Source organism: Rattus rattus, chromosome 14 (assembly GCF_011064425.1).
Source record: "Rattus rattus isolate New Zealand chromosome 14, Rrattus_CSIRO_v1, whole genome shotgun sequence".
In the NCBI taxonomy this organism is placed as follows: domain Eukaryota; kingdom Metazoa; phylum Chordata; class Mammalia; order Rodentia; family Muridae; genus Rattus; species Rattus rattus.
This window is the reverse complement of record NC_046167.1, coordinates 23,251,042-23,272,140: the sequence shown is the minus strand read 5'-3', so window position 1 is coordinate 23,272,140 and position 21,099 is coordinate 23,251,042. Positions and strand designations below refer to the sequence as shown.

The following is a 21,099-nucleotide window of genomic DNA, read 5'->3' as shown; positions in this document are numbered from 1 at the left end:
AGGGAACAAGTTCTTTATGTACTAACAAATGAACATAAGACACAAAACATTGTGTACTATATCCTATTACTGCATTTATAAAGCCGAAGTCCAGTACATCTGGGAGTGGAGGTGTGTTTCTTTGATATGATTCTATACTATGGACTATTTCTGAAAAGAAATTTCTGAAAAGAAACCTGTGGTACTATTAGTGACTTGAGTGGACAGAAAGATTTTTCATTGTTATGTCACTTGAATATTTTGATGCCTCCAGAGTGAGAACCCATTTACTTAGAAGCTAATCTGCATGGCTTTGTGAAGAAAGAAAGCAATGCGGCTAGGCGGTCTCCCTAGTCCCGGGCAGTGAACCATGAGCTTGGGGCAGCCTGAACTTGGAGTCTGGATACCAAAGTTGTTTAGACTCTGAAAGAGCTTCCACTACAGCAAGGGGAATGGACAGTTTGAAGACTACACAGAGTTAGGAGCCCTCAGGCCAGGCTTCATTTGTTAAGCTTTGAACTGGGCAAGAGAAAGGCCATTCCCTGCACACATCATCATTACAGACGACACTGGGAAAAACCCACCTTTCTGTGATCCCATGAGACTGCAGTGTAGCCTTTTACTGACTAGGTTTTGTCCTAGCACTCAGATCCCAACCAAGATCCTGTAAGACGCCAATTAGTTATACATGGTTATGTGATATGACTAGATATAGAACATTGAATGCTGTTCATGTATGGACTTTTACTCTATTGTGTGAAGGAGCAGAGAGAGACTTCAAAGGAGGTGGCCTAGATTCTGGACAAGAACTCTGAATGAGAAAGAACCCTGGACTCCATTCTGGAATACAGAAATTGAGGACAAATAAGCTGGTGTGTGTGGCCCTGTGCGACCGGCATCAGGAACAACATTGAACTATTAAGAACATGGCCCCTGTCGGCCTGCACTTCTTTGCTTCATCCATCTTGTCTAATTGATGGCTGTATATGCATGGGCCACATGTGGGGCAGGCTCTGAATGGTAGATCTCTCCCGAGAGACACAGCCAGAATACAGCAAACACAGAGGCGTATGTCAGCAGCAAACCACTGAATTGAGAATAGGACCCCCGTTGAAGGAATCAGAGAAAGAACTGGAAGAGCTTGAAGGGGCTTGAGACCCCATATGTACAACAATTTGAAGCAACCAGAGCTTCCAGGGACTAAGCCACTACCTAAAGACTATACATGGACTGACCCTGGACTCTGACCTCATAGGTAGCAATGAATATCCTAGTAAGAGCACCAGTGGAAGGGGAAGCTCTGGGTCCTGCTAAGACTGAACCCCCAGTGAACTAGATTGTTGGGGAGAGGGCGGCAAGGTGGGGAGGATGGGGAGAGGAACACTCATAAAGAAGGGAGGGGGGAGGGGGAGGTTTGCCTGAAACCGAAACCAGGAAAGGGAATAACACTTTAAAAATGTATATAAGAAATACTCAAGTTAATAAAAAAAAAAAAAAATAGGAAAAAAAAAAAAAAAAAAGAACATGGCCAGTAGTCCTGTACATAGCTCAGAAGCAACAGAGCATATTCATGATGGGCTGAAGAAGCAGGCGGGGGTGGGTGGGGTGGGGGGTAGTGACTCTTCAATCACGTGACCATACTGCATCTACAACGAGCAGTAGCTTCACACGTAATAGACTGTCATTGCTCAGGTTACTGTTATTGCCTTAGTAAATCCTTCCGTGCCTTACTAAGGGCAGAGCTTTGGTGTCCCGCTTGGGCTGAGGCATCAGGATGATTGAGGAAGGGATCTGGGTTGTAAAAACAGAAGCAGCTGAGAACCACTGTGGATCACAGAGTTGGTTCATAATGCCTTCCTGGAGGAAAGAGTTCCAAAGATGAGAGATCCTTCACCAGCTTTATAAGTATTTATGATTTTCTTTCCTTGGGACAGAGAACATTGCTGTAGCTGTCTAAAGATTAACCTAAAACATTTAGCATTTCAGTGCTGAACTCATGATACCATAACAAAGGGAAACAGAGTAGACAAGACGAGAAAATGCTCGTCTGTGCTCAAAAGCATATACTATCTGATAAGTCAGGAAGCCATGCTAGGACAGACAACTTCATACTTGCGTGGGCTAGTTTTATGTCAACTTAACTTAAGCTCTATCTAGAGGAAAGACCCACAATTAAGATGCCTCCATAAGATCTAGCTGTAGGCAAGCCTGTGGGGCATTTGATGATGTGGGAAAGACTAGGCCAATGTGGATGAGGTTACCCACCCCCTCAGCTGGTGGTCCTTACTTCTATAAGAAAGCAGATTGAGCAAGTCAAGGGGAGCGAAGCAGTGCTTCTTTATGGCTTCTCTGAACCATGCCAGCTTTGCCTTCCCCTCACAAGTCTAATAAACAATATCAATCCAAATAAAACCTTTCACTCTCAAGCTGTTTACAGTCATGGTGTTTTAGCACAACAATAGAAACTCAAACTAAGACAACACCCCAGGGCTGCACTCACCTCCAGGCATGACAAGGCCGACATCCTGCACAGTGAGCACGGACAGCTTCTCCTCGGAATCCACACGGATCACACCATAGGTCAGCCCGTGCATGGATAGCACACCTCGCCCTGGTGGCTGGTTGCTGTCATCTGTAGGCCTAAAAGGGTAGTTTTAGCTGAGTATGTGCAAGTGCAAGCAAACAAACCATTCTACCTTTAGATGTTCACATCTACACACATGGCTTCTTACTGACTGCAAAGTTAACAGTGTTTCAGTGACAGTATGCTCAGACTCTCTACAAAGGTACTCTTACAGGAATCTTATAGTAAACTCACATAGGTACAGTCATTGCCTTACTTTCAGATTAGGAACCTAAGGCACAGATATGCTTCTTGTTGCTGTGACAAGGTACCTTACAAAATCAATATCAATAGTTTATATCCTGGCTCATGGATTTAGGATGCAGTCCACCATAGTGGGAAAGGCGTGATAGCACAGCTGAGGCAGCTGCTTCCAATGCCTCTGAAGCTGGGAACAAGAGATGGACACAGACTTCCAGCTTAGTCTAAGACTCTAGTCCATGGGATCCACAGTGGATCTTCTCACCACAACTAGCCCAATCTAGAAACTCCCTTACAGACACGCCTAGAAGTTTCTGTGCTATGTAGTCTTAGATACTGTCAAACTAACAATCAGAATTAACCATGACACATGCTAATCGTCTAGGTAATTGGTGGAACTTGATGGGCTTCAGAATAGACAGACCTCATGCCCCAGCTTGATCACTAATGTCCTCTCATCTGGATGGTTTCCCTGTCTGCATCATTAAGACACAATGCACATCTTAGCTGACTGCAGCTTTAGATGAATATTTAAACACAAATGTATGAGTTACATAAAGAACATTCTCAGCAAAAACTAGTCAGATCAGACACCACAACTGGCAAAGTTCTTATGTTTTACCTACTCTCCTGTTCTATCCTGCCCCACCATCAGTAACCTGTTCACATTGGCCTATTTAAAGCTCTGGTCTCTGCGATATGAAAGTACATATAAATTATGTGCATATGTAAACATATTTTCAATGAGAAGCAAAATCATAATATGCATATTCTGCAACATGGTTTTATATAAATATCTCTAGATCTTTCCGTGTGTCTCTACATACCTATATAGAGAAGGTGCAGACAGAACAATCAATGAATCTAGCTGTCTTAATATACAGTATTCAATGGTAGGAACATAGGGTCATTTATTTTAGCTCGACTTTTGTATAGAGGGGAATATATCTGTAAGATATATGTGTAGACAGATAACAAAAAATACAAAGTACCTACACTTAAAAATGTCATGAATCCTCTTGAGAAGAATACACTGCTTTGCTTCCCCTTTAAGAAAATGGGAACACACTAGCATTTTTTCATTGATTAGACCTGTATACAACAGAGGCTACACACAGCTACACATACATTCAGACGTTCTTTACAGTAACCCATGCAGAGATGAGAAAATGTTGTTTCTAGACCTTGACCAAAGCTCAGAGAGAGAAACAGGTGACAACCTCAGGCGGCCTCAAGAACGTGCTTCTCACTATGGTGCTCGGCTGTCTTTCAGAGGTCTGCATTAATTTCTCCCTCTATGTTGATGAAAGTCACATTTCTCTTCCTTGTTTCAGCTGTGTTTGCTTGATCATTGTATTTGCTTCTATTTGTTTCTATTACTGTGATAAAATACCCAAGACAAAAGCAGCTTAAGAGAAGAAAGGCTTATTTGGGTTTATAGTTACAGAGAGGATACTGTCTGTGATAGTGTTGAAGGCATGGCAGCAGGAGCAGACTTCTGACTTCCATCAGTAGTCCAGAAACAAAGAGTAAATGAACAGGAGGTGGGGCCAGGATATGACTTACTTCCTCTAGAAAGGCTCCACTTCCTAATTATTCCATTACGTTCTTGAACAGCATCACTAACTGGGTATCAAGTGTTAAAATACATGAGCTAATGGAGGGAGTGGGTATTTCACATGCAAATCACAACAATTATTAACTGAGTCAGATCTTTTTCTATCATTTATTGTTTAAGGAAATAAAAATACTGCCAAGTAGAGAAAAAGAGGTGACGAATGAAAAAAAAATAGTGCTGATAAGCAGAATCCAGACAGATCCAAAACACTTACTTCAATAATCAATATGAACAAATTAAACAATGGCTAATAAATATAGAGAGACTCATTTGTCAACTTCTAGACTCAAATCAACACTGAAAATACATGCTCAGGACTGCAGCAATGAGTAACCCACAAAGAACGAGTTACGAGAAGAACCAGTTCAGCAATTTCCAGGAATGCTAAAGGGCAGTTTCTTTACCTAGGGATATGGAAGGAGGGAAATACACAACTATGCATTATACACAATGGTGCACTGATGTATAAAGAGCAAATTAAAAGAAACAGAGAAAACAGCATGCTCAATCTTAGCATTCTGGCTTCATAAGAAATAAGTTCTAAAGTAAATGATTTCAACCTGTGTCTGTATTACTTAAAAATATGCTCAGCATTTCCTCCCCTTAATATGGCATTTCCAACCTCTGTAAAGCATTCAATAAACTATTAGCTAATCCTGTTGTATAATGCCTGAAGAAATAGCTTCTATAAATTTCAAACTATAGTTTGCTACTGCCAACAGCAAGCAGAGCCAGGCCAGCCGCAAAGGCATTAATACAAAATAAATGGAGGTAAGCAGTCATGATGCCTCCTTTCCCAGGGCTTACAGAGTATAGGTGTGGCTTCATTTGCCAAGCCTTGCTGCCATCTGGCATTCACCTACTGCTTGCAAGTGAGAAAACAGAAGTCTCTCATTCTCTCACTGTGTATAGGCTTTTTCCAATGGACCAATTATCACCCAAGAACAGTTGGACCTTAGGGGAGGAAACACCACGGACAATATCATGTTCCCTTCCTCTTGACTTTAACATTCACTGCCCTATTTCTGTATCATATACCATTACAGAACATATATACGTAACGTTATTATAGTAAGACTAGCATTAATAAGCAGCTAGGATTTGTTGAACTCCAGCTGTATTTCAGGCATAGTTTTAGACACTCAAAGTGGATATATCTAAGCCTATGATGCAGGTACTTTTTGATCCCCAAGATACATAAACGAAATCTAGTTACAAAGCCAGTATGTAAACAGTATGAAGAGTAGGGACACATGGGGGAGGAGACTAGTTGATCACAGTACTGATGAGATCACAGCAAGCAGGGTGTGGCTCCATCCCTGGAACTCAGAAACACCAGAATACCAGACACTTGCTCCACTTGGTAGTACCGAGAGTGTAAGAGGTGAAAACAGGAGAAGCAGGAGTTCAGGTCAGCCATGGCTACACAAGCAAGCTAGAAGCCAGATGAGGATGTGTAAGACTTAGCAAACAGTCCAAAGTAGCTTCAGGAATGCTGATTCTGTGAGAAAATATCTAGGTTTACAGCAAATCAGTCACTAAATGTTACACCACAACTCACTTGATGAGGGTTTCTTCCAACCAGGACAGGGAAGGTGGTACTTTTTCTAAGACAGCTGTTTTGCTTTTGAGTTACAAGCCATTCCTGAAGGCTTTTCTTTTGGATGGTATAAACTAGCATTGAGGTGCCTGGGTCACCAATCAGTGTGCAGATGCAGTTATCTCCATCGATTATCAATCTTTTCTAGATGATCTTTTAAAAACTGAAGCAAAATGGCTCCTAATAAGTTAACAGCACCATATATCTGTTTGCTTCACAGATGCTTAGAGAGCAGCTGAGACTGGATATTTAACTTTAACAAATAGTTACTTGGGAATTTTTCAGAATACAAGGAGAAATTCAAGCTCAATTTGTCCCCCTTAGTTCCACCTTTAGTGTGAAAGACATGATAAAATTCAGAAGATAACTAAAGCCATGCTCTCGGACAGTGAAGTTGCAGAGTGAAAACAGTACATATATCAGACCAATGCAGCTTTCTCTTCTTTCATATGACCAACGTAGGCTATTATGCTTTTGAATTGGAAATGTTTTCCTCTTTGTGCTTAAGCACTTGGTTCCCAGATGGTGGTGGTGTTTGGGGAGGTTGGGGAACCTTGAGGAGGTAGAATCTAGCTGCAGGAAAAGCTTTACTTTGCAAATGTTAGCAGCCATCTACATGAGAAGATCAGAGATGACAGTCAGCCCATAAGCACAGGGAGGAGGCAAGTTCCTTACTGCTCTTTCCTCTGTGTATGTTCTCTCTACGCAGTAAGTATTGTAGTTTCTGAGTACAACTTAACCAAGTGTGGTGGTCTGCATGAACATGCTCCCCATAGACTCCAGGGAGTGGCATGACTGGAGGTGTGGCCTTGTTGGAGCAGGTGTATCGCTGGAAGATAGGCTTCGCAGTTTTAGACACCCAAGCCAGGCCTAGTGGCTCACCCTCTCTTCCTGCTGCCTTCGGATCTGGAAGAAGTCTCAGCTACCTCTCCAGCACCATGCTCTAAGTTGCCATGCTTCCAAACTGTAAGCCAGCCCCAGTTACATGTTTTCCTTTGTAAGAGTTGCTGTGGTCATGCTCTACACAGCAAAAGAAACCCTAACACACCAAATAATAGAATATACTCCTCAAACTAAGCAGTGTGCGGTAAACAAGAGATTACACCTGCTCTCTTGGTGGTACTTAGGCTGGCTCTCACTGAGGCCATTTTCAGTTCCAAAATATTTTATGATGAAATATTTTTTCCTAAATTTTTGCTTAAAATAATAAACACTGTTCTTTATCTTCCTGTGTTTTAAAAATCAAACTATGGCTCTCTAATTCTGTTTGTTTTTTAAGTAATCATGAATGCTCTTGAAATAGTCATGTTAACTTGTGGGCTAGTTTTGCCTTTCTTTTTTTTTTTTTAAACAATTCTGTGTTCCTAATTACATCCAAAGAAGACACTATTTGGTCCCATTAGTAGATGGACATTAGACAGTGGAGTACTGCTTTTTAGTAGTATTTCATCTCTTGATTTCTCCCAGCTTTTTAATCTTATGATTTGATTTTCATAAAGCAGAAGAGGACTGTTAGAGACAGGGGCATCTTTTTACTTCTCTGGAAATACATTTTAATTGTTCTTTTATACTATTAATATTTTTTGCTAATATCAAGGTACTGAAGCAGAATTTTGTTGTTAAAGACTTATTTCTTTTTAGTCGAATAAATTGTCACAATGTGGGGTAAAAAGTCAAATATGTGGGGATATGGCTCAGGGATCAAGAGGCAGGCTGCTCTTGGAGAGGACCCAGGTTCAATTCCTGGTACCCACACGGCAGTACACAACCATCTGAAAGGGATCTGATACGGTCTTCTGGCTTCCATGGGTACCAAGTATAAACACATAAAACATCCAAACTCATAAAAATTAAAAAAAATGATTTTTAAAGGTCAAATATGGGCGGGCATGATACTGCATACCTGAAAACCCATGTATTTAGAAGGCAGAGGCAAGAATATCAGGAATTCATGGTCAATCTCAACTACACAGTGAAATCTAAAGCCCATTTGCACAACATGAAATAGAGTCACAAACTGACAAAACCAAGTCTGTTCTCTTTCTGTATCCTGTAGATAAGGGAGACCTGGATGTCAGGTTAATAGGGCCCAGAAAGACATCTGCTGACCCCCCCACCCCGGCTTTACTTTTCTCTTCTTTTTGATGAACTTGGTACCATATTCCATATTTCCCTAGTATTTTTCTATTCTACAATTTGCCTAGAGGAAGAAAGAGCATACGGAAATATGGTGACTGTAGTAAAGAAGTAAGTTTTTAATACTTGGGTGTCTCGGTCTGCTTTCCTTGTTGTAACAGAACGCTATACTGAGTGATTAACACAGCTTGCTGGGGTTTGTTGAGCTTCTGGTCTGAAGTTTGGAGGAAATCCAATAGAAGGTTGTTGGCACTGGTAAGTACCATAGGCTATTTATCCTAACGTGAAGAAGGATACACATGTCAGGTTAGAGGAAGCATGCTGACCTCCTACATCTTTCTTTCTTCACGTCATTATTGTCATGTGACAATAATCTCAACTAATCCTAATCATCCTCCAAAGACCTTGCCTCTAGACACTATTAACACATAGATTAGGGGACCAAGTTTCTCCCAAAACCCAGAATACAGAACTCAGTAAACAAATGTATCCTACAGGAAGCCGGAGCATAAGGATTTGACTTCCTGGTGTCACCTACCTGACCCTCATGTAAACATAGATGAACACATACGGACACAGAGAGATCAGTTTATGGGCTCCTCTTGCCACTTCCTGTTCTCTAACAGCAACATGCCATGTTAATACTGCTCATTCTGCTTGGAGACGCCCTTTCTCTGACAACACCGACCACATTAGCCAAAGCCCTCATCTGTGACTGGCAACCACGGTGGAGACACACTACCCTATGGCTGGCTGTCACCTGCTCCACTTCCACAGCGTTCACCAGGGTCCTCTGCTGGCTCTTGGAAACATCTCTGCATTCTGTCCATCTCCCAAGCAGGGTACTAGAGGCCTCATTCATTATACATGACCTAGAACCTTCAAATACGGTCTCTTTTGAGCAAGAGGCATTCAGTATTTTTACAAGAAAAAACCCACAGTCAGATACTCAACAGTGGACCACGGTTACCACATCACCAGGTCTGAAGCTTTGGGGAAGACTTGACTTTTCACATCTCCATAAATCTGACCTGCAGGCAGGTCCTCACGGCACCCATGGCCAAGCCACAGGGGCCACCTAGACAGCTTTCTTATAACTCTCCCAGCCAATTTAATTTGTGATCCGACCCTTCCTTCCTTTTTTAAAAAGAACTAAAAGGCCAAACCAATCTGCCAAGAGTGCACAAATGCATCCGCAATTTTACCTTCACTGATTACCATAGATAATAATCAAGCATCTTTTAATTAAGTGGACTAAAAGCCAGGCAAGCAATCAGCTGTACTGATGTTTACTGGAAGTTCAATTTCTCTTTCATTACCAAAGCAGAATAAGCTCTCCCTGGAAGATTATTAAACATGGGACACAATTTGGTTTAGATGACAACATAGAAGAAATGTCAGTCCTAACCACTTCAAGCCAGAGTAATTAGTCCTCTGAAGTCTTTTTTCTACAACAGAACAGAAAACCTAATAGCCAAATACTTGTTTTCCTTTAAAAATCGCAAGTATTATGCAAAATACACATAATTATATGGATGGTCAACTTGATTGGATTATGAAACACTTTGGATACTAGTAAGACACACCTTTGGGTATGTCCAAGAGGTCATATCCAGGGAAGATTACCGAAGAGAGAAGTTAAATAGAAGATCCTCCTTAAATGTGGACAGTACCATCCCATGGGATGGGATCACAGACTGAATAAAAGGGGAGAAAATGAGAGAGCAGAGTCCCATTATTCCCTGCCCTCTGCTTCCTGGTCTTTTGAGAAGTGAGCAAGCAGCTGCTTCATGTTCCTATCACCAGGCAGCTGCCTATGACCATGATTTTCCTACCATGATAAACCATGACCCTTTAGACCAAGAACCAATGTGAGTATCTCCTTTAAGTTGCTTCTGGTTAGGTATTTAACAATGAAAGCATTGAAAACAATTCACCATGAGCATTCTAACCCCTTCTACACTGTGCTATACAACATTCTTTAAGAAAATCCCCTTTTATCTTTATACTAAAATCTTTAATGAAGCTTTTCACAGCCCCACATAAAATAGTTTCATAGGATATATCAAAGTTCTTTTCTTTAACCTAGTAATTTAGCCTCAGAACTCTCGCAGATGAAAAATTCATGTCAAGTCTTCAGAGAATGTTTTGGAGAAGGTGGTATGCCATCAGCACAAATGCAGTGAAAGTCACTTATGTCAGCTCATTTCCCCAAAACAGTAATCCATATCATCCTATGCAGAGCACACAACATTCACATGAGACATCAGCCAGAGGACACTTTTCTATGTTCACATATTATAGAAACAACCCACAGAGAATGTTACAATGAATGCCAAGTACGTACACTACTGTCATCAAATATATTCAGGAACAGATTGAATAAAGAGTGAGAAGAAACAGAGTTTAAACTGAGAAACTTCTCATAACAGCCAATTTATGGAAACAACCTAGGAGTCTAACAATAGAGCAAAGCAAAAGAAAATGTGGCATACATTCACAGTAGGATTGCTTTATTGCCACAAAAAAGAGTAATCTTAGGTTGTATGGAAGCACAGCTTAGGATGAGCATTGGAGAAACTTGGATAGTCAATCACAGGTCTATTTTCTTCGACAGAAGGAAATGACACCTACTCACTGGCATACCAGAGAGAAAACTGGTCTGTCAACCTGGTTACTCTTTGCTTTTCTATTAGGAGCCAGCCTCTACCAGAAAAACCCCAATATCCTGAGCATTGCTCAAGGCCCTAATCCTGAAGTTAATAAAACTCATATACCCTATGAATGAGGCCCCAAGCACATTGCATCCTTTCCCTATGTTTAACACAGATCCTTCCCCTAGGCCAACCATTCTCAATCTGTGGGTCACGACCCTTTTGCGGGGAGGGTCACACATCAGACATCCCACATATCTGATATTTACAATTCATAACGGTAGCAAAATTATGAAGTAGCAACAAAATAATTTTATGGTAAGGATTACTATAATATGAGGAACTGTATTAAAGGATCATAGCATTAGGAAAGTTGAAAACCACTGCTCTAGGCCCTATCCCTGAACTCTGTCTATCAGCCAATAGAATTCATTCTATTGTAAGGGTCACAGGTCACAAGTTCTACTATGTTTAAATGTATAATAAATCATTAAGGTCAGTCTCTGGAAAGATACAACCCAGTGCCTGTAAAGGTGGTACACTGCCTTCAGTTTTACTCTTCACCTCTAGTGGATAGTTTCTCTACAGGCTGGGAAGCTTGCAGGGTGGAAGGGCAGGGGGATAAGAGTTGGGGGAGCAGGAGGTATATAAGGAGGTGTTCCCACAAAGTTATTTGTAAGAAAAATCAATGCAACTGGAGATAATCACATTAAATAAAGTTAGTTGGTCTCAAAAGGACAAATACTTTGTTTTCTTGTTTGTGGTTCCTAGATTTTATATAGTCATATAAAGGAATATGTATATACATATATATATATTAATTAAATGAAAGGAGAAGTAATGTTTAAGGGAACAGAAGGCTTAATTGGAATAAGGAGGGTTGAAGAAAGGAAGATTGGAAGAACAGGGTGGGGAGCAGAATGCATTCAAAGTATGAAATATATCTTTAAGAAAATAAATACATTCAATGCTGAAAGGAGTTATCTCTTGCAGTCAGTTGTCTCAGGAGTGTAATCCCAGTAGTTAATTAAAAAGTTCATCCGCTTACAACACCAGCATTAGTTTAAACATGCATAACAATTAAGCAAGGAAGCAGCTCTTTTGGTAAGACTGAAGAATGTGATCAGAGTACAAGGGAAATGCCAGAGACTAGGCCTGGACTCAAAGAAAAACTTAGATGTTTCTTACAGTTTTTCCTGATTCAACTTTAAAAACTAAAATCATAGCTTATCTATTTCTGGTCTTTAATTTGCTCCTCAACCTTGGGATTGATGTCAATCAGAAAGCTGGGACATTTGATAACATCACCACCCAAACAGGGAGGAGGAAAGCAGAGAAGGGCCATTACCTGCCGTGATCTGTGTCCAAAAACCTGTCATGACAGTGTACCCACAGGCCATGGAGTTATGTGTGTCCAAAGCTGGGGAAATTATGCAAACACTTCTGGTTCATTATTTCTTTCTATAAACTAGACAACCATGGCCGTTCCACAGCTTTATAGGACAATGTGAAGTCCTCTCCCTGGTAGGGCCCTCATGGCTGGAGATTCTGCACGTGTTCACCACTCCGCAGCAATGCAGTGAGTGCTCTCTTTTGTCCCAGAGTGTGACTGAGAACAAACCTCCTCAGGCAGTCACCCAAGACCTCTACCCACTAGTTCTCCCCCACCAAAATGTCCTCTGGATAGGCTGGGAGCTGCAGACAGCTGATGGCATAGCACACTGCATTCATGCTGGAGCTGATTTTCACAAGACCATGGCACAAGAATCGTCAGCCTATAGGCAACACACTACGTCATTTGGTGAAATAGAAGCAAATAAATAAAAATACAAGATGGCACACCGTTCCACTGTGTAAGGTGTAAACAATGTTCATAAAGTATGCATAAACTCTCAAGAAAAAGCATGGTCCACAACAGCTTCTCCTAGAAAATGATGTAGGGTTATCACACATATAGGAGGGAATGGAAAGTATGTATATTTGAATACTATTTTTACTCATTTATCTAAAAGTAGTTAGGTACCAACTAGCTACAAGGTAGAGGGACCCAGAAATGGATGAATAAATATACCAGTAAGTGGCGCGACCACTGAGTGAAGTCAGTAATTCTTGGCAACAGCTGAGCTAGGAAGTATGCTCTACAAGTATGGATGGAGTGGCCAGGTCACCTAGTGGAAAGGTGGAGAACTTGGAGAGTGCCTTGAGGATTAGAAGGGGAAGGTATGAAAGCGAGGGAGGGAGGAGACCAGTTAGATAAATTATTAAACACTTTCAATAGTACAAGGGCATTTACATGCTTATACTACTAAAAACACTAAGCAGGAATGAATACTGGTGACTAATGCTTTAGTGAGAATCACATCCCGTGTGCCTCCCGTGTGTTACTGACATGAAAGCAACACTGTATGGTAAGAACAGGGAGACAGGATACCCAAAACAAGAGGTGGTATCTGGTCCTCAAGGACTCCTGGATCAGATCCCAGGTCTTGGTGAATGGTGAGAACTACCAAAGATGACAGATAAGAGAAAGACAGACAGTAGACTGAGTCTCCACAAGCCACCAGGTTGCCCCTCATGACCATGCCTGACACTAACAACAGCAATGATGAGGCTTACTAGGAAGCAGAGGTACTACAGTGTGCATTTACAGGGAAAGCCCTATTGTTTGAAGGGCTACATAACTGACACAACCAGAAAGTCAGCAGGTCTTATAATATGACTCCTTTATAAAATAAAAGTATTGGTGAAGTTTAAAATAAAATTGCTATGGAGAAGAAAATGGCTTAGATGTGAAAGTGTTTGCCATGGAACCTGCTGTTCTACTCCAGGACTTACAGATACAATGGCAAGTATCTGTAAACCCAGTACCCTTTGAGTGAGACAGGAAACAGGCGAATCAGCAGGAAGCTTATGGGCTGGCTAGCCTGGAGTATGCATCACAGAAAGGACCCTGCCTCAACATGATAGCAGGAAACTGATGCCCAACAGTTGCCCCTACATGCAGGCTGTGATATATGCATCACAGTTCATGTGCCCTCTCTTAGACGATAATGAAAGACAAAAGGCAAACACTAACGTAGTGGTGAACTCTAGGGAACTCATATCAAACCCGACTGAAAACTCATTAAAGACACAGCTGCATTTTTTTCTATTTTTAAAAACACTGACATGATAGTACTGAGATAAATATAAGCAGTACAATGTAGAACCCCTACCCTGATCCCACTCTCCTACCCTCATGCAATGAATGAGGATCTTTCCATGTTACCATTCTGGCCTTCCATGAAGGTCCTGGACAGATACCTCTCTACCTGGTCAGGAACCAAGGGCCCTTCACTGGCTCTCTTGGGCACTGGGCCAACCTCTCTGACAGAAGTGTAAAGAAAGGACACAGGAAAGTTCAAGAAGAAAGTGCATAGCAATTCCCACATAACCAAAGGAGGAGAGAAGAAATGGTCAGTTCCTCTTCATCCTTCATCCATGATGTTAGTCTTGAAATAATCTCATCAGAAATTGGAAGTGAGGATGCTAAATAGAAGAGACATGTAAAACTAAATTGGGACATAGCTGATGAAATAAGTTTTCCCACCCATAAGATACAAGTGCTACTGATATAGAAGCATTAGCCAAAGCAGAAATTAGTAAATAATAATAATAATATTAATACAAGTAACCTAAAGTCTGTCAGAAGACATCTCAATTCCAGCAGTCACTACAGAACTCCTTTAAGAGACAGGACTGACCCTGGGCTCCAACCTCATAGGTAGCAATGAATAGCCTAGTAAGGGCACCAGTGGAAGGGGAAGCCCTTGGTCCTCCCAAGGCTGGACCCCCACAGTGAACGGGATTCTTGAGGGGAGGGTGGTAATTGGGGGAGGATGAGGAGGGGAACACCCATATAGAAGGGAGGGGGAGGGGTTAGGGGATGTTGGCCTGGAAAATGGGAAAGGGAATAACATTTGAAATGTAAATAAGAAATACCCAACTTAATAAAGATGGAGAAAAAAAAAAGAGAGACAGGGTAAGTAGCACATCATCTCAAAATCAAACATGTTGCTGACATGTGGGGAATATCTGACTTGCCTAGAGATATGCATGTGGAGAGGATGTGAATGTGTATTATTAGTGTGGAGTAGGGTATGTGATGTCCCTTTTGAAGTGAGCTAATTGTGATGCTAGGTTTATGGTGGGGTCTCATTCATGGACAACACTAGGAACACTGAGATTTCTAAAACACTGTGCACCTACAAACAGCACCTGGCCAAAATGGCGAATGCTTGCTGTACCTGAAAACCCGGGTCTTACAGATTCCCAAACACATGCTGGCAGATGTATTTTCGGTTAAAACAAACACAATTGATTAGGAAGAGGGTATTCTTAACAGTAACTCCACTTGGCTGCTCTCTGAGGAGCTCCTGAGAGACTAGGCAGTGTCTGTTACTTGGAGTGCATTTGACATCATCATGGTGTGTGGGTGGTAGAAATGTAGGACATTTATGTAGAAATGCTTCTGGTTGTACTAGTTTGAAGTTGTATACAAGATGTACATTAAGTTTATCCAAATGAATATTTGTACTATTCAAAGTTGTCATACAGTATTTGCTTTGCTGAGTAATTTTCCAGTTAGCTCTTTATCATTTATCCACTTTATATAAACACTGCTCAAATTGCACCATCAAGCCTACTTTAATTTTTTCTCTGCAGACTTTAGGTGCTCTAGAAGCATGCCAATTCAGCTAGACTGGCTAGACAACACGCCCCAGCATCCCCCTTCTCTGCCCTCCCAGCTCTGGGGTTACACATGTGCACCTCCATGCCAGCTTCTGTGGGTGCCACAGGTCTGAACTCAGGGCTGCATGCTCACGCAGCATCACTTTACCCGCTGATCAGCTCACCAGGCCTATGGAGCAGTCATTTTTAGTGGAAGCTGTGAAAGCTGTGATTTTGTTAAATAGATATCAGATTTCTTAGTGACACTTCTACACTTGAGCTTCTTCCTAAATGCTGGGGTAGCAGTACACGTTTGGTTTTTTAAAGCTCTCCAAATAGGTTTAATCCATGGGACAAAAATTAAACGTCTGTCCAGTTTTAAGCCATTATGAATTTATATGAAACCATCTTCCAGAAAAGCTGACAGATATTCAGATGTACCACAGAGGATGTGGTGAGGAACAGGAGCTAACGATAATTTCACTGGCAAATCTGAATTGAATTACTTATATATAAAACAGCAAGCCATTCAGTAGAGGTTAGTTATCAGGATATTGTTTTGATCATTATAGACAAAGTTTGTCTGTACACATTATTCTAGAAACCATTAGAAGTCACAGAAAACCATACTATTTCTCCCATGAGGTTAACTAAGTTGCCCAAAAAGATGTATTATGTGTAACTCAGCAAGATGACAACTGTCAGTGCCACTGAGAGGAGCCTAGGAGTCTGTAGCAACCTTCATTTTGGCTGAACTAGTTATAAGTCATCAACCCAGATGCAAGCCATACTTGAATGTGACTGCTGTCTGACCCACACACAGTTCTAATTTATCCTGAGCTTTTTCGGAAACTAAATACCACATCTTATTTTTGGAAAGATTATTTCTGTTTGGAAAGATTATTTCTGTTTGTAAAGGCTGAGGCTTTGAAAATATTTTTCAAAAAAAAAATAGGTAAAGGAAATTAAAATACAAATAGGCCTAACTTTTCAAAAGCACATACATACCACACATACAATATGAGTTCTAGCACAGCACAAGGTAGTGACCTCTGTGTGGACTCTTAGCATTATAGGAACCCTGCAGACCTCTTGGAGCAGGCATCACTGGTTCTTATTCTGAGCATGGAGTCTCTCTCTGGACCCGCAGCTCACCAGTTTGGCTAGACTGGCTGGCCGGAAAGCACCAAGATTTGCTTGTCTCAAACTCGGCAGCACTGGGTTGTAGCTGTGGACCACTGCATCAGGCTGTTACACAGCTGGAGGAGCCACACTCAGACCATCATGTCTACATGGCAAGCCCATCACCAACTAAGCCATCTAAGGTCTTCACTGATTCTTTGTTGCACCATAGGCAAGTGTGTTTCTCCAAGGAACCAGAGGCCTTCTCTGGGATGTGAAGTCAGTCATCCAAAAATTACTCACGGCATTATTTAGAAATAAAGTGTTAGTTTCAGAAACTATACTATAATTTTTAACATTACTCAGCCTGCTACTTTAAGGGTTTCTAGTCTGGGTTGATGAAAGACAGTTTTGCCAGATACGGTGGTACACACCTGTAATCCTGGCACTTATGATATCCTGAAGTTCAAAGTCAGTCTGGGCTACACAGCGAGTCTAAATCCAATGTCATAATAAAAATGATAAAAATGTAAAAGAAATAGTTTCATCTCTGGTTACATGCACTTATACTTCTGAAATCCATCATGAAGAGATAAGTATCATTTGTTGTACTTGTGAATGCTTCATGTGGATAAAACACTTAAAACCCTATCTTTTCAGAGTTGGGAAAGAACTATGATGGTGGAATGCTTGTCAAATAGGTGGAATCCTAGGTTTAACCCTCAATACCATCAAAAAGCAAATAAAAGGCATGCCTATACATGTTTTACAAGTTGAGAATCTCTGACCCAAAATGCTTGGAATAAGAAATGCTCTGAAATTTGGCCACTGCCTTGATTTTCAAAATGTTCATACGCACAATATTTTGGCATGGGAAGTATGTGTAAGCACAACATTTGTTTATATTATATATATTATTTATATAGTGCAAAGATAATTTAACATGTATTTAAAAGTTGTGTATGAAAACAGTAGGTGTAAATTGAGGTTTTAGAAAAGAGGAGTCATCATTTTAGTCACCCATATGGATGATCTGTGATTGTCTGGTGTCACCATCACTTCTCTCTGCTACCAACAAGCAACAACATTCGCACAATTACCACAGGTAAGTATTTAGCAGTACAAAATAAGGCACCCCATTATTACAGGAAACAATGACTGTGTAAGCGTAAGTAATATGCCTATTGTCCTCAATCTCTGTAGCACCTGTCGGCAGTCAACAATGGCAGCCAGCTACCTCCACCTGCGAAGGGTTTTTTGTTTTGTTTTTTAAAAACAGAAAAGTGGCCACACATTTTGTTTGGTAGGATGCATCAGAAGCAGCAGGAAGTCAGCCAGAATCTTCTCCAGGAACAAGAAGGCAGCTGCCAGATGTGTGCTTAAAATGTTTCCTCTGGAGCCATTGATCTCATGACCAGGAATTTGATAGATGTATCATATAGCCACAAATGACTGCTGTTTAGTCAGTCCATTTCGCCTTCTCACCACGCCATCGTTGGCACTTCTTAGTATTATGGCTACCACTAACACCACGATAACCCCTTCTACCATCTTCCATAAATGGGCAACTGGAGCCTCTGATGTGGAAAAAAGCTCAATATCCACTTCCTCCAGCTGACGGACATTAAAGATGTGTCTGTTTTGTAGAAAGAGCTCAGGCATCTTCCCCACAGTACCACTTGACATATGGAGTCCATCAATACCTTGTTCACTATCATAACAAAACAGCCCGGGCAATGGTATTTGCCAACATTCACGTCTGTCTTTTGTCTTTGTATTCCAAGCACTGTTAATAGCACAGGTGACCCCCCCCTTCCTTCTGAACACTTTCCATACCCATACCTCTGTTCAAGAAAGTGCTTTTATACTAATTCCCCCTCCATGAAGATTCTAGTCAGATGGGTGGACTCACAAAAGCATGTGATAAGAACACTATTCTTTTTTTTCTCTCTCTCCCCTGCCTTCGCCCAAGAACACTTTTCTAATGAATATTTCATTGGGAAAGTAAACAGATAGCCATCTAGGAATAATAACAATCTTGCGATTGTCAGCGAGTCCAACTGCATTGCTGTGAGCAGCCACTGCCAGGATAAAATGTTTCTGAAACCAACTAGGAATGGCATCCTTGGCAACCGTGACAGTCCATAGTAAGAACTGTTTTTCCTTTAGAGCAGAGGTTCTCAACCGTCCTAACGCTGCAATCCTTTAATACAGATCTTCATGTCTTAGTGACCCCAACCATAAAATTATTTCATTGTTAACTTCACTACTGTTATTAACCTTAACGATCTGATAAGCAGTATATCTGATATGTGACCCCTGTGAAAGGGTCATTCAACCCCTCAAAGAGGTGGTGACCCACAGGTTGAGAACTGCTGCTTTAAAACAAGTTTGCTAGTTTTTTTGCCTATCGGGGCAAGTTCATATTGGGATGACTTAGCAGGCCCCCACACAATTATTCCTTGTGAGCATTCTTTATCCTTATAGAGACTACCTTGCTAGCTGTATACAGAAAGCTAGTGTCTTTCTGGGGACTGGTAACACTGTGACATCCAGGTTTCATTAGCATTACATTCTTCTTCAGGAATTCCACTTTCATTGATAATGACCTTGGAGAATTGATCAATGAATATTTATACTTCTTTGGGATCAGGAGATTTATTTTCACCATGGATGTTTGAAATCTTGATGCAATTATCTTTTGGAGTCTATGTTCCCTAGACTGATCTTCAACTCTTGGGTTCAGGTTATTTTTCCTTTTTAGCACTTAAGCATGGATCACACCTTGCTACATTGTACCTTTTCTTAAAACTTTGCACTATCGTCCTCGTGGATATACAATTTTTTTTTTTACTTTGTTTGTGGCGATAAGTCTTTATATTTGTCTCCAGATTAGCACAGCTTTAAGTGGCAATAGGTACACTGGAATACTGAAGGTCCAGAACTTCCTTCCCAGGTCATTGCTACTCTAGTTTTTGTTAACTTGGATCACCACCTTTAGTATACAACTCCAGTAGATTATCCCTCCCTGGCTTCAGGTTATGCATGGTGGTCATTCCAATATCAACTTGTAACAGTGCAAAAGCTTGGCTTTCTGTGCACTACTCAAATGCTTTTATTTCTTGTATTATCCATGGAAAAACAAAGGTTCATTCCTTCTTCCTTCCCTCAACATGTCCCTTAGTACTATACTCTATACTATTCATTATAATTAAATCTTGCAATGGTTAAGGTTCATGGGCCTTGTTTTCCTAAGGGGCATCCCAGGCAATTTGTTATTGACATGCCTGGCCTTCATATATACCATGTTATCACTTCCTGTGAATATGCTTCAGTAGGAGAATGCATGTGGGCCTAGAATAGGACTCAGAAGATAAAGGAGACTGGGTACTAAATGATACTAGATGATACTAAATGTTAGTATCTTGGATATTGAATGAACTACATGTCATGTCCCTATATATTGACTGAAACTTGTCATGTAAGGAAGAAAGGAAAATATAGAGCAGATTGTTTGATGAATTCCCACATTCTCTAATGGCACCTAGACCCACCAAAGAAGTGTTGGTCTGGTATGTAGTTCCCAAGCCACAGAAAGAGAGATAAATTATGGAGAATACATGTGTGTATAAATTAAGAAGTATGGAAAGAAAAGGGAATCAAGTTCTTATTCTGCAGTTTTCTATAAGGTCTGTGCTGTTTTCTTATTTGAATGCTCCTAAGAATAGGATGTGTCTCTTTTGTTACCCTGTTGTATGGATGGTTATGAAAATCTGCAGAGAGTAAAGGAAGATAATATTTACCATATCAGGGCCAGTACCCAACCCGATTCCTCTACCAGTTTCCAGACTGTTCTGAGGTACTGTGAAAGGACTTTGTCCGGATTAAGGTAAACTCAGCCAAGCATACTCTGGAGGCCTGAGGTATCCCTGGCCTGGAATATTGTCTTCCAGAGAGGCACAGAGATCAGACCATTGGAGAAATAGCATATTAATCTATTCTCTGCTTAGTAAAGGAAAGATGGTACCATAAGGCAGAGGCAGTCCCTGACATTGGGAAGAGAAGTAGAACCAACTTCAGGAAGATACACCTGGATCCTCTGTGAGCAGCCACTTTTGTTTTCTCAGTCAAAACTTTGAAAAGAAAGTAAATTTATTTCCAAAGATTCTATCACTTGGATTCTTGACAGCAAGTTAGTCCCAGTTTGTAGGCAGGAATGTCATTTCCTATCAGTTGCAACAATGAAGAAAGAAATTTATGTTGTAAAACCATAGAAAACCATTGCACTTATCACTTGATAATCACATTTTCTCACTGAACATAGAGTTCCTGGCCTCCTATACTGTTTTCTGAGAATACATGGTGATGTGCTTTTTGGGGATAAACTGCATTATGTACTTGTTACAAAATCTACTTAAGAGTTATTATATTTTCCTTTTGTGTACATGTGTGTACA

General features: G+C 40.9%; 1 protein-coding gene across 2 annotated transcripts in view; it reads right to left on the bottom strand.

Annotated features, from left to right (window-relative positions):
- Positions 1 to 21,099, bottom strand: part of Dip2c (disco interacting protein 2 homolog C) — a 150,948-nt gene that overhangs the window by 66,593 nt on the left and 63,256 nt on the right. For both annotated transcript variants that reach the window (XM_032884503.1, XM_032884504.1), the window contains exon 16: positions 2,480 to 2,619. In XM_032884503.1, coding sequence (XP_032740394.1) covers positions 2,480 to 2,619 — 140 coding nt within the window. The remainder of the gene's footprint in view (positions 1 to 2,479; positions 2,620 to 21,099) is intronic.